The following is a 14,481-nucleotide window of genomic DNA, read 5'->3' on the forward strand; positions in this document are numbered from 1 at the left end:
ATCCTCTCCTGCCTGTTCTGCACTCACATCTTTCCCTTGTCGTTTAGTCATGCAGTGTTATGCTCCCTTTGGTTGGAGATGCTACGCTTGTCACAATCACAGGCAAAATGACCCTTTTCATGACAGGCTTTTTTTGACGGTCATGAATTGAAAGATTCCTCAATAGTTCCCCTGTTTGGTCTGCGCTTACATTTTTTGGATTGAAATCATAACGCCTTTCCCACTTTCCCAAATATTTTGTACTCCCTGGGAATCTCTGTTCCATCTTTTCCTCTTTGGTGGGTGATTTCGACCTGGCAGTCTGTCTCCCCATTTCTTCGGCTTTGCCATATTCTCATATTTATTGTTACCGGTATCACGTGAGATTTTCAGGAGGAATGCTACGTGCCTGTTCACTTTCTCTGATATCAACCTTCTACCCTTTGACCTATTGTCTCAGGCGGATATCAGCAATGTGTTTAAGATTCACCGGTCGTGAACAGTTTTAGACCTCCCTCAAATACTCACAATAACACTGAGCATGTAATCAGACTTCAGTGGAGCGCAACTTCGTTGACACCGTGTGGTTTCAATTCCACACCACTGAAACCGTTGCTCGTGTTATTTGAACACACGCACACATTCACTCCACTCACACAACCTAGGTCCTATGTTCGGAACGTACTTTATCCGAACCAGGCGTCTATTTATTAGCAATTAACCTCCTACAGAAGTCGAAAACTATAGTCCAACTGAGCTACAGACACTTACATCTGCAGCTGTGTTCTCTTGGCCAGCCACGCTAACCCTAACCCTCAAACAAAATCGTCGACTAATGTTCAGACCTTACGGCTGCAGTGTTACAGTGAATCGCCTAGCCCAAACGTACCAATCAGCACAATCTGCAGTCTTCACACCCTCACAATAACATTCACTCAGCTTACCCTTGGGGAACCGTGTCTCTCGGGTCCGAATGCTGGTCGAGATCCGTCCAGGGGTGATTCAGCAAGACCAGCCTCTAGACCAGGAGGACTTTTGGCTATCCTAAAAATATTTTGCTATGCACATACTTTAGTAGTCTTAGTCTGACACCCCCCCGAGACTGACCTCTGATACCATCCGGCTCGAAGGACCAGATTAATGTCATGGGAGAAACCCGCCTCCAGTGTGACTGGAGTCTTACCAAGACAATTCGAAATTATGAAGACAAAACAATACAGACACCCAAATGAGTTTTACTGGTCAGGAGAGAAGTTTTACTGGTCAGGAGAGATGAACGACAGCAATCTGGTACAGATCTCTGTCGTGCCCCTCTTTCCTGAGCCTTTTATACTTGATCCATTTTTTGAGAATCACAATGTCAACAGCATTATAATCGATACAAGATAACAGAGCACAAAATGTGATTTTATTTAATTATAGCTAGATGTGTGTTTGTCTAACCACATCCCGTCCCTTTCCTTGATGTCACTCCCTTATCTATCCTAGTCATCCCGACCTTGGTTAGGTCACAACATCCTCAATGTTGTACTTTATTTCGGTAAACACACAGCCTACTTCATCCCCGAATATGATGAAACATTACATTTGAATATGATGAAACATTACATTTGATAATAATGAAATAACAAGACTTAACTGAAGTCTGAATATGATTGCAGAATATATGGAATGTGGATGCATAATAATACAAGACATGAATACATGATTAAATTAATGAGTACATAAATCCCTCCAAGGGACAATAACACTGGTCCACTGGAAATGAATGGTGAATACTTGCATTTTTGTGGGTTTTTTAAGTGTAAATGAGTTGAATGTGTGGAAAGTAGGAATTTGGGGGGTGTTGAAAAGCTGAATGTGAGTTGAATGAGTTGAATGACTTGAATGTTTGGAAATTGGGAAGGTGTAAATGTGAAAAATTGAACGTTCCACTGGAAATGAATGGTGAATAGTTGAATTTTTGTGGTTTTTTTTAAAAGTGTGAATGAGTTGAATGTGTGGAAAGTGGGAATTTTGGGGGTGTTGAAAAGCTGTATGTGAGCTGAATGAGTTGAATGACTTGAATTTGTGGAAATTGGAATGGTGTAAATGCTAAAAGTTAAATCTGCCAATGGAAATGAATGGTGAATAGCTGAATATATGTGGGTGTTTTAAGTGTGAATGAGTTGAATGTGTGGGAAGAAGGAATTTTGGGGGTGTTGAAAAGCTGAATGTGAGTTGGATGAGTTGAATGACTTGAATATATGGAAATTGGGAAGGTGTAAATGTGAAAAGTTGAATGTTCCAATGAAAATGAATGGTTAATCGTGGAATTTTTGGTGGTTTTTTGAGGGCGAATTAGGTTAAAGTGTGGGTAGTAGGAATTTTGGGGGTTCTGAAAAGTGAATGTGAGCTGAATGAGTTAAATGAGTTGAATTTGTGGAAATTGAAATGGTGTAAATGTGAAAAGTTGAATGAGCCAATGGAAATGGTGAATAGTTGACATTTTATGGGGTTTTTTAAGGGTGAATGAGATGAATGTGTGGGAAATAGGAATTTGGGGCATGTTGAAAAGCTTGACCAATATGAGTTGAATGAGATGAATGTTCTAAATTCCAAATTGGAATGATGTAAATATGAATTGTTGAATATGGCAATGGGAATGAATGGTGGAATTTTGTGTTTTTTTTCCGGGTGAATAAGTTGAAGTTTGGGGAAATAGGAATTTTGGGTGTGTTGAATAGCTTTACCAATGTGAGTTGAATGAGTTAAATTTTGTGAATTTTAAATTGGAATGGTGGAAATGAGAAATGTTGAATATTCCATTGGAAATGAATGGTTTTTTTGGGGGGGTGAAAAACGGTGAATTTTGGGGTAACTGTAAATGTTTTGAATGAAAGAAAAGGACCCCCGGATTTTCTGAATACATTGAAGTTGGAATGGCAAGAATCGGTTTGAAAAATGTGAGAAGAACGCCAAAAATGTTCGAGGAATAAAATAGAAGAAGAAGAATAAAGTGAATGGCATAGAATAACATATGTGGGAAGGCGAAGGTCTTCACACATATGCTAGAGAATGCAATTTCAGGAGAAATTGCGTGTGAAGGAGAAGGAAGCTGAATGAAAACTACGGGAATGCATTGAAATAAAGTTGAATGAAGTTGAATGTAGTTGAATAAAGTTGTATGATACTGAATGAAATTGAATGACACTGAATTAAGATAAGAAGGCCTTTATTGATCCCACAGAGGGGAAATTTTAAAAAATCTCTGGATAGTGGGTCCGAGATGTTATCCATGTGTATATCAAAATCGCCAGTTATTAAAATCCTGTTATAACTGGAATATAAAATGGATAAGAATTCTGAAAATTCTGTAATAAAAAAGTGGAATGATGGGGAGGTCTATAAATGGTAATGCAGAGAATAGGGGGACTGCTAAAAACAAAGGCATGGTGTTTAAACGATAAATAGCTGCTAAAAATGATCTCCTTTGATAAAAGAGTATTAATAAAAATTGATGCAGTCCCGCCTCCTCTTCTCCCATCCCTTGTAGAAAATAAAAAGTTAAAATTCGGTTGGCAAGCCTCGGTGAGAGCAACTGGAGCATCTGTACCAAGCCATGTCTTAGATAAAAGTATACCATGTAAATTATTGTCTAAAATCAGGTCGTTTATGATAAAAGTTTTGTTTAAAAGGGAGCGCACGTTCAGCACGGCCAGATTAATTATTGTGCTGGACCTGTACTCATGGTGGTATGGATGAGCAGTATTAACATATACTAGATTACCACTGTTAAAACCACGTTGTTTGTGTGTGCAAGGGAAGCGTCTGCCGGTAATGGTTTCAATGGGAAAGCTGTCCGATAGTGGTAATGATAATGAGGGCCTGCAGGGGGAGCTAGTGAGGGTGGTGGTACTGTGAGCAGCTGGTATTGGCCTGTAGGTGATGGTAGTGACATTGTCATTGCAGTGTTTATGAGTAGAAGAAGAAATATGATTGGTAAACAAGAGTCAGTTGGGAGTGGAATTGGTAACGACATGGTGGATGTTAGCGGCTAAAATCTTGCTACCAAGAGAGTTCGGATGAACACCATCCAGCTGGTAAAAAGACGGGCGATTCCAGAATAGGTTAAAATTGTCAATAAAAGCAAAGTCAAGGTGGCCACAAGTGCGTAGGAGCCACGTGTTCAAGCTTAAAAGGCGGCTGAAGCGCTCGACTGCGTGAGACAATGCCGGCAAAATGCCACTCACCCAGACCGACAGACCGCAGGTTCTTAACAAGGCAAAGAGGGCGTGAAAGTCTCTCTTCGTCTGCTCAGACGGTCGGCGTATTGTCTCGTTCGTCCCCACGTGAACGATGAGCCGAGTTATGGATGATGGCAGAGAGTCAAGAACACCCGGGAGGATGTTAACTATGTCCATGACTTTTGCTCCGAGAAAACAGCGGGTGACGATGATAGTGAGTATGTCTAATGGTGCTGCCGCCAATTATAATGGTGGTTGGTGGGTGATGTGAGGAGGGAACGCCAAGGGACTCACTGCCGGCGGGAGATTCACGACCCCACTGTCCAGGATGGCGCCACCGAGGCCCAGTGATGACGGCGGATGACAACGGTGAGTGTCGCCGATGATGCTGGTGATGTCGGCCACTCGTGTACCGGGACACCACGTCCCGGAGCAGCCCGACGCGTGAGTGGACGGCCGGGCCACCGTCGGACCCGCCCAACCTGGGGTTCCCGGCCGAGGTCGTCGCCGTGGGTGGCGGGGAATCCGAGGGAGCCCCTGGGAGCACAGCCACAGCGTCGGACGCAGCAGTCGGTGTCTCCGACTGCTGTAGTGCAGTGATGGGAACCACCCCGACCCATGTGTCACTCTGCAGCGGTGTCGAGCAGGATGACCCCGGGCAGGCAATCGGATCCCACCTCGCCGTGTCCGAGAGGCCAGCCGCCTCAGCCGTCATTGTCACCAACAGAATCTCACGAGCGTGCCTCCTCATGACCACCACGGAGAGTTGTATATATATATGTATATATATATATATATATATATATATATATATATATATATATATATATATATGTGTTGCCAAACTTAGCACGTTATCGGGCGGTAATGAAGTTTTGTAATTGGTCGCGTCAGCGTTTAACACATGCGCAGAATGACCGCCCATGCATAATTCCACTCAGTGCAGTGCAGTGAGCAGCAGAGCGGACGCGTGCGTGTTTAATAGTACAGCAGGTAAGCCCTGTGGTTGGGGAATTCATATTCTTAAAAAAATACAGATGGAACAATAAATAAACAAGAAGTCATTTGCACTCACTGCAAACGGTTTCGTACAGTTTCCCCCGGCTCGCGGATGTCGCACATGTGAGTATAAAGAAGCATTTCGAAAGAAGAGGGCATCTTTAAATTTCAGAAATGTGAATAAGTTGGTTTGCCTCAGCGACTGAGGATGAGTAGAGAAGAGCACCGTCTTGTTTTTTGTGAATAAAGTCAGTTAATCTAACAGACGATGTGCTGATAACTGTACTGCTTCTCACACACTCAGAGACAGAACAGAGCATAACACTCACTGGTCATATGAGCCAATCATATTCGTGTGCACTTCAGGGACCACTTGGAAAACATAAACTCTAAGAATATTATGGAGGCCACATGTAAATGTGTGTACATTGTACACACACACACACCCACGCACACTGTAATTTAACTGTTCAAAGATCTCAAAGCAATACATAATGACCATGAACAAAATGTGTCCATTAAATATTTCAATTTTTAATTCCTTACATTCTCTTTAAGACAAAACAACATTTAAAAACAAGGACATTTTAACATTTTGTAAGACAGTAATTCTAATGTGCTCTTATTACATTAAAATTCTAGTAACCAACTCCAGATACATAATACTGCTAGCATCTATTTTCCTTGTCAATCAAAATAGTCTCGTGAGTGAAAGAAAGACATTTGGCAACAAACAACAAAATTGTGCAATTTATGATAAAACATTCAAAATAGAAACTTTTACCAGTAAACTGAATTGTATAATTTCTTTCAGAGAAAAAAAGATGACAAAGATGTTAGAGTTTTCACAGACATACAATATTGCATGACAACTTTTGAGAAGGGTGGTAAGTCAACAAACACGCACTTTACCATGGGATACCGCCCGAATGTCCTCAAGGTGCCACACGTGACAAAGTTGTCTACTACATAGGGGTAAGTTTTGAACACCTGAATTGTAATTAACACTCACCTCTCGGGATACACAGTTGTGATATATAGTCCTACTGCTTTTATCTATATGAGCTAATCCTGAGAAGAAGAAAAAACTCGCAGGACAGTCACATAACAAACATAACACAATTCTTGTCATATGATCAGATACATTGTAAAGAAGCAAATCTTAGCAATGCTTTCTTTTAAAAGAAAAGTTCTTGGTCACTTCCGAATACCAAAGTCATTGTTTTGGTGCTGCCTCCTGCAGACTTCTCTTAACTCATCTGGAAATGCTGTTATTCGGGTACTCTGTCCTTGTGTTTTGTTTTTTAAATGTTTCAGACATCAGCAGGAAGCCATCACATATCTTCATAGAGCAGTATCCCATTAAATATGGTAAGTGGTTCCACAGAGTGGGCCAGTTTTCCCATCACCAAGTCAATACAGACAGTGTCCTGAGTATGCAGGGGCAAGATTATATTAAAAACAGCTAGCGAGCCTGGAGAGGTTTTAACTTCAGCCACAGGGTTGTTCTCCAGACCCTCAGGCTGATAGCCACCGGAATCTACGCGGGCCATGCCATAGTTGGATTTAGACAGAACTGCCTCTATCTTCTCATTCTTGTGGCCTGTTAGGATGGCGCTGAAAAAGTAGTGTCCATCAACAGGGGCGGTAAAAATACCTGAGAGGAAGAGATTAGCATTTGGTTACAGCAAAAATATTCCTTGAAGACATAAAATGTCCTGAAGGCAAAAATGAATCAGTATTCTTCTTTGAACTGACACTTGAAGATCTATATTTATTTGGGGATCAGGCCAATTGTTGGGTTGTGAATCATTGACGAGAGAAAATGGGAGAAGGACAATGAACGCTCCCTGTAAATTACGCTTACCTGTTCTGGGGTCATAGAAGTCGCCTTCATTAACAAAGATCTTGTCAAAGATAATGGTCCCAGGGATCTCCATGGGAACAGTAAGAGCAGCAGAGAACGATAATTTGGGTAAATGAACATCAACACCTGGTAGCCCTGAAAATACACGTTTTAAAAATTAGTATCTCATTTACTCTCAACTTTAGGGCACTAATTTCATGACTGGCACAAGTCCAGCGCGGCCCATGGTCTAAATCTGCGTATTAGGCGTGTTGGTAAAAACGCAGATGCATGCTGGTCTGCGCATTTAATAAAATTGTGGTTTGTGCCATTGTGGGTCTGAACACAGCACACTCCATTCACCACTAATCAAAACAACTCCCCCCATTCCTTTTAAATGTGGTGCACTCACATCTTGCGTGGAGACATCTCTGTATGCAGCGATCAGTGACGCAGCGGTCACTGCTCTTTACTGGTGTGGCAACTGACAACATAAGTGGGTATCCTACTTGCAGAACGAGCTGGTGATCATCAAAAGACCTCGTGTGCCTCCCTCAATAGCTGAGTACCAGCCAGTGGGATGATTTTAAAAGCTATAATGATGAAGACGATGACGACGATAGTACTACTACTACTACTAATAATAATGATAATAATAACAACGGGGCGGCACATACCCGACCAACCAATCACAGCACCCATCTCAACGGTGGTCGACTGGTTAACACGTCCGCCTCACTGTTCAGAGGTTCAGAGTTTGCATGTTCTCCCCGTGCCTGCGTGGGTTTCCTCCGGGTACTCCAGTTTCCTCCCACATTCCAATAACATGCATGGTAAGTTGATTGGACACTCTAAATTGCCCCGAGGTGTGATTGTGAGTGTGGATGTTTGTCTTTGTGTGCCCTGCGATTGGCTGGCAACCAATTCACGGTGTCCCCCGCCTACTGCCCAAAGACAGCTGGGATAGGCTCCAGCACGCCCCGCGACCCTTGTGAGGATAAGCGGTATAGATAATGGATGGATGGATGGATAATAACAACAGGCACGGTGGTCGACTGGTTAGCACGTCCGCCTCACAGTTCAGAGGTTGTGGGTTCAATCCCGGCTCCGGCCTCCCTGTGTGGCGTTTGCATGTTCTCCCCGTGCCTGCGTGGGTTTCCTCCGGGTACTCCGGTTTCCTCCCACATTCCAAAAACATGCATGGTAAGTTGATTAGACTCTCTAAATTGCCCCTAGGTGTGATTGTGAGAGCGGATGTTTGTCTCTGTGTGCCCTGCGATTGGCTGGCAACCAATTCAGGTTGTCCCCCGCCTACTGCCCGAAGACAGCTGGGATAGGCTCCAGCACGCCCGCGACCCTTGTGAGGATGAGCGGTATGGATAATGAATGAATAATAACAACAATAATAAAACAATAATAATAATTAACCGTCTAGGACAAGAGGGAAAAAGTATGACCCCTGTAAATGTACAAAAATGGGCCAAAATTGGACTTTCACATACTCATAACTCACTTCCTGTACATGCATCAAGCCGATCGGTTCTCTTATCGAACATCTTATTGATGTCGTTATCATTGTATATATGATATATTTGATAATTTTGCAGTGTTGTACGATATAGACTCAATTTTATATCGTGAAACAGGAAATTTTATATCTGATAATGACATACAGTATATCCCAATATAGTATTATTTTTGCCATAATTACTTTGATTTCTTTCTTTCTGAAAAGTATAATTGAAAACCAAGATATCATCCAAAGTTTACAAAACAAACCCAAACAACATGTCTACAACAACACGAAACAGTGCCCTGTCAACTTTTACACAATTTGAATAACCATAATACAATCTAGTTACATATTATTGTTGTTGTTCATGTACAAATGAAATAAAAGGTCTCCCGATCAGTTCAAAAGTATCCTTATTTCCCTTTAACAAATAAGTATTTCTTTCCAGTGCAAGAGTTGCTGAGAATTGACGTAGCCATTGGTCCACAGTTGGTATATGACACTTCTTCCAGTAGAGGGATATGCATCTTTTGGCATTGAGCAAACATAGGTCCAAAAGTGTACATTCATTTCATGAAAAATTGTGTCTCTCAGGGTAGGTCCATTGATAAAGATTTGAGGATCATCATTTGCATAACACATTTAACCTCTTTCCAAAATAATATTATATTCTGACAATACAATGTATACAATGTATCAGTGTTCCTTTATGTTCTGCACACTTTGGACAAACATCAGGAATATTGCCATTATATTTATTCAGGTCCACATGTGTCATATAAACCCGCATCAGCCATTTAAACTGAATTAGATGTAAACGCGTGTTGATGGATCTGCGGTCTTTCTTATCAAAGAGTATGTAGGATTCAAACTAAAAGTGTACGTAGGCACAAAATCCGAAAAAAAGCGTACGAAAAAAAAAAAATTATTCTCCTATACAATGGACCTCTGGTCCAGACTGACAGTGCATTGTATTATTGAGTGACAGTTTTGCTCTAATCATTGATTTATGTTTAAGTAAGGCCAGGGAGAAAGGTGAAAGGCTAGTCGCTAGCTGGTTGGCAAAATGACTTGCTGATAGACTGTTTGGTTTACAGACTTGACTGTCTACCTTCTCTCATGTTGATGAATTCGTTTCAGATGGTATATGCACTTTATTCTTTCATTATTGGTTTAATTAAGAACATATGTGAAATCTATTGTGTAAGTAAAATGCTGTTAATCCCAATGGATTGTTCTGTGTGTATTAAGTTATATTGACTGGCATTTTATATTCAAAAAAAGACAATTTAAGTTTAAATAAGTGTGCCCTGCGACTGGCTGGCGACCAGTTCGGGGTGTAGTCTGCCTTCGCCCGTTGACGGCTGGGATAGGCTCCAGCAACTCCCCGCGACCCTGTATAGGATAAGCGGTTTGGAAGATGACATGACATGACAAGTTTAAATAAGACATTCAAATACTTCATTTTTCATTATTTTTTATTCTACAAAGACATCGTAATCGTAATCGTAAAATCGGGTTTGAGAAAAAATAATTGAGATTTTCTTATTAGGCAAAATTAAACAGCCCTAATAGCAAACATTATAAGATACAATCGTATCTGCAGGCTCGGCGAGCATTTTATTCAAAACAATCGCTAACACACAAAAAATATGGACCTCACCCATGATAATGTAATGATAATTACAAAGCCTTTTTTTGTTGTCTTATTGTGATATATATATATATATATATAAAAAAAATAAAAAAAAAATATATATATATATATATATATATATATATATATATATATGTGTGTATATATAGGTTGATGCAGTCATGCAAGGTACACCAGCATATACGGTACGGTAAATAATTCTCAATATATTTATAAATAATGTGACTTGCATTTTTAGTAGGTGGTAGATCATTTTGACTCGTTCATGTCGTAAGTAGCGCTCAAGCTGAAAAAGTGTGGGCACCGCTGATATAAAACATTTAAAATGTATATAAAGCCCTGAAAGAAAAAAAACGACATTTGAAGCAGCTAAGCTTTCTGAACAGGTTTTAATTTGAATGGTGACAATTTTTATCAAAATGTGCAGTGAATGTAAACATAAAAGGTAACATAACATAAACATAAAAACACAGCTCGTAACGCAAGTCTAGTACTTTGAAGAGTCTTTTAAACCCCTCGTTTTCCACTGTTTTAATGGGAATCATGTCTTCAGCAAGGTAATAAGTCACTGCCTCAATTACTTCTTTACACTGCTTGCTTGTTTTTTCATATGGAGTGCCCTTGTTAAATGACTGTGTTACCGTGGGTTGTGTTAGCTTGTAGCTAGCGGCTGCCTCTGGTTACTATGTGTCTGATCTCCGTTTGCTTTGGCTGTCGGCGTAGATTTTTGGGTGCTGTCTCCGCAAGTGATTAAACTGGTTTGTCGTGTTGCCATCTCACGTCCGAACCGAGTCTCTGAAAACTTTGCAAATAACTGGTTTGCGCTTTCTCCTCCGTGGTAAAGTCAAACCAAATCGACCAAATTGGATGTGGAGTTTCTTTTCGGGACCAACTCTGGTTCGTGGTGACTTTCCGCTATAGCTACCCGCTATACTGACAAACAGGGAGGCAGGGAGTGTCACGTACGGTCCAGTGTGCGTGCTGTGATTGGTTGGTCGGGTATGTGTCAGTGGCTTTGAGCCGCCATAGAGCTAAACTGTAGAAAATCAGACGATCCTTCGAGTTTATGAGATGGTCAACACATTAAAGTCCTTAACGATCTAATATCGTCATATCGCCCACCCCTACTTCAACTCCAGAGATAGGAGAGCCTCCAGGCTCTGCTTCCTCAGTGGAAGGCGTGTCAGTGGAATTGAGGAGGTCTTCGAAGGAGTAGTTCTCCCCACCGACCCACAACGTCCCAAGTCGAGGTCAGCAGGACCCCACTCCCACTATATACAGTGTTGATGGTGCACTGCTTTCCTCTCCTAAGACGCCGGATGGTGGACCAGAATTTCCTCGAAGCCGTCCGGAAGTCATTTTCCATGGCCTCACCAAACTCCTCCCACACATCGGGTTTTACCCTTAGCAACCGCCGAAGCTGCATTCTGCTTGACCAGCCGGGACCTGTCAGCTGCCTCCGGAGTCCCACAGGCCCAAAAAGCCCGATAGGACTCCTTCTTAAGCTGGACAGCATCCGGGTTCGAGGATTGCCGCCATGACAGGCACCGACCACCTTGCGGCCACAGCTCCGATCGGCCACCTCAACAATGGAGGCACGAAACATGGTCCACTCGGACTCAATGTCTCCAACCTCCCCCGGGATGTGGGCAAAGTTCTGCCGGAGGTGGGAGTTGAAACTCCTTCTGAAAAGGGATTCTGCCAGACATTCCCAGCAAACCCTCACAATACGTTTGGATCTGCTAGGTCGGCCCGGCATCTTCCCCCACCATCGTAGCCAACCCACCACCAGATGGTGATCAGTTGACAGCTTTGCCCCTTTTCACCTGAGTGTCCAGAACATTCGGCCTCAAATCCGTTGATACGACTACAAAGAACTGCGGCCTAGGGTGTCCTGGTGCCAAGTGCACATATGGACACCCTTATGCTTAAACATGGTGTTCTTTATGGACAATCCGTGATGAGCACAGAAGTCCAGTAACAGAACACCACTCAGGTGCAGATCAGGGGGGGCCGTTCCTCACCATCTTGCCCTTCCAGGTCTCACTGTCATTGCCCACGTGAGCATTGAAGTCCCCCAGCAGAACGATGGAATCCCCAGGTGGAGCGCTCTCCAGCAAATCCTTATTCTGTTTTTAAGACTCCTCTGTCTCTTTGTACTCGATATTGACTAGTATTGTCAAGGTTTATTTCTGACAGTTTACTTACTGTCACCTATCTGACAGTTTACTTACTCAGTCACAAACAGTTTTTAAGACTCCTCTGTCTGTACAACCGCCACAAACCAGTCATCACACAACCTGTGATTTGACCTACTCACCAGAGCTGTCTTCCCCCTCGGCTTCCCGTCAACCCTTAGTTCCCAGAAGCACAGCTGAGGCCCAGCCCTGGAAATGGGTTTTTAATGCCATGGCCACGGACTTTACCTGGAAGGCTCACCTCAGCTTCCGGCAACCTCAGGTATTGTTGGGAAGGACTCAAAGGACCAATTAAAATGTCAGGTTAATCAATTAGACATTTCATAACACAACGCCAATGAAGAGGAAGACACTCAGTTCCTTGTTACCAGCTCATGAGGAGAGCGGAGAGATCGCACCATTTCTGCTTCCCGCTGTCCTCGTGAGGAGAACGCCCCATACGTTCTAACCTTATCCCTCCGTAACCTCTCTCTATTAACTTTCAGGAGTCCCTGGTTACATGGGTGTTTCCAACCTAAGGGGCGGGTAACTTATACAAGCCATTGGAAACACTTGGACTTGTTACTCTATGTGTGTGTATGTGAGTGAAAGATTACTGTGTCCATGCGTCATAATTACGCCAAAGCATTACATTGCAAAAACATTCAGTCACATTCACAACCTTCTAAACCTTATCAGATGGTGTCAAGAATTCTGCTATTGATAGATATGAAGGCAGAATTTTTTCATTGCGAGCACATACAAGAGCGGAAGCAATATTCTTCATTGCAGGCAAATATCACATTGTTCTTATATTTAGTTTACAATACACATATATGTTGTAAACTAAATCACTCAAACATATGTTCATTTAGCATAATCAGCAAATGTGTGATAACTATTTTATAATTATTCCTTCACCCTCCAAGGACTCCAAAAAGGGTGGGTACTCTGCAGTGCTGTTTGGTGCATAGGCACAAACAACTGTCAGAACCCGTCCCCCCACCCTAAGGCAGAGGGAGGCTACCCTCTCGTCTACCGGGTAAACCCCAATGTACAGGCGCCAAGCTGGGGGGCAATAAGTATGCCCACACCTGCTCGGCGCCTCTCACCCTGGGCAACTCCTGAGTGGAAGAGTGTCCAACCCCTCTCAAGAGGGATGGTACCAGAGCCCAAGCTGTGTGTGGAGGTGAGCCCAAGTATATCTAGTCGGAACTTCTCAGCCTCACACACAAGCTCACGGTCCTTCCCTGCCAGAGAGATGACATTCCATGTCCCAAGAGCTAGTTTTTGTTGTTGGATCGGACAGCCAAGGTCCCCGCCCAGCTCACAGGGCACTCGACCTTTGGCCACTCCCACAGGTGGTGAGCCCATGGGAAGGGGCACCCACAGATAACCCAATTCATTACAGCATGTTTGAAGTGTTACCTGCAACAAACCGCACTGAAGTCTAACAACGCCGACACACAGTTGAACAACAAATGTGGCGGTCGCTTGGTCTCAGGCATTGACTTTTTTTTTCTCCTCCCATCAGACGTATTCATTGTATAACTGTGTGCACCGAACTGTGAAGCCCGTACCGAGACGGTACGGGACGAATACAAAAACTGTTACACCGCTAATGGATACTCAACATGGTTATTAACTTATTCTTATGAGGCACTACAAAACCGGTTGCAAAAACTAACAAACAACCATTAAAACAAAACAAAAAATCCCCATCCCATTCCTCCCACTCCCATTTCTGGGAAACCCTTCTCCTCTTAATCAACCTGTGACACATGTATGAGGGAACCACTCTATGAGCATGTTGCTCAGGCTTCAACTTCCTGTGCTACTTTTATAACCTATTGATCGTCACACACGCGAATAGTGCAACAACACAACCCATACCAATGGCAACATCTTGAAGAAAAGTTGATAGAAATATCAACCAGGCATTCATGAGTTGAATTAGTAGATGAGGATTTTGTAAAATGTAAACTTTAACTTGTTAACTCACATTCTAATGTCATTGTAGTAAATTGATGTACTCAGCTATATACAAACGTACTATTCACTCACCCATTGCATTCAAATACCTT

At 42.6% G+C, this 14,481-nt stretch overlaps 1 protein-coding gene across 3 annotated transcripts in view; it reads right to left on the minus strand.

The window, feature by feature from the left end:
* Positions 1–5,718: 5,718 nt before the first annotated feature.
* LOC147150654 (EMILIN-1-A-like) overlaps positions 5,719–14,481 on the minus strand; it is a 77,927-nt gene continuing 69,164 nt past the window's right edge. For all 3 annotated transcript variants that reach the window (XM_086025777.1, XM_086025779.1, XM_086025778.1), the window contains exons 13-14: positions 7,072–7,206; positions 5,719–6,861 (exon numbers count right to left, since the gene is read on the minus strand). In XM_086025777.1, the coding sequence (XP_085881903.1) occupies positions 6,539–6,861; positions 7,072–7,206 (458 nt within the window). In that variant the 3' untranslated portion in view covers positions 5,719–6,538. The remainder of the gene's footprint in view (positions 6,862–7,071; positions 7,207–14,481) is intronic.

Source organism: Filicampus tigris, chromosome 3 (assembly GCF_054856515.1).
Source record: "Filicampus tigris isolate MCC_2025a chromosome 3, RoL_Ftig_1.0, whole genome shotgun sequence".
Lineage (NCBI taxonomy): Eukaryota > Metazoa > Chordata > Actinopteri > Syngnathiformes > Syngnathidae > Filicampus > Filicampus tigris.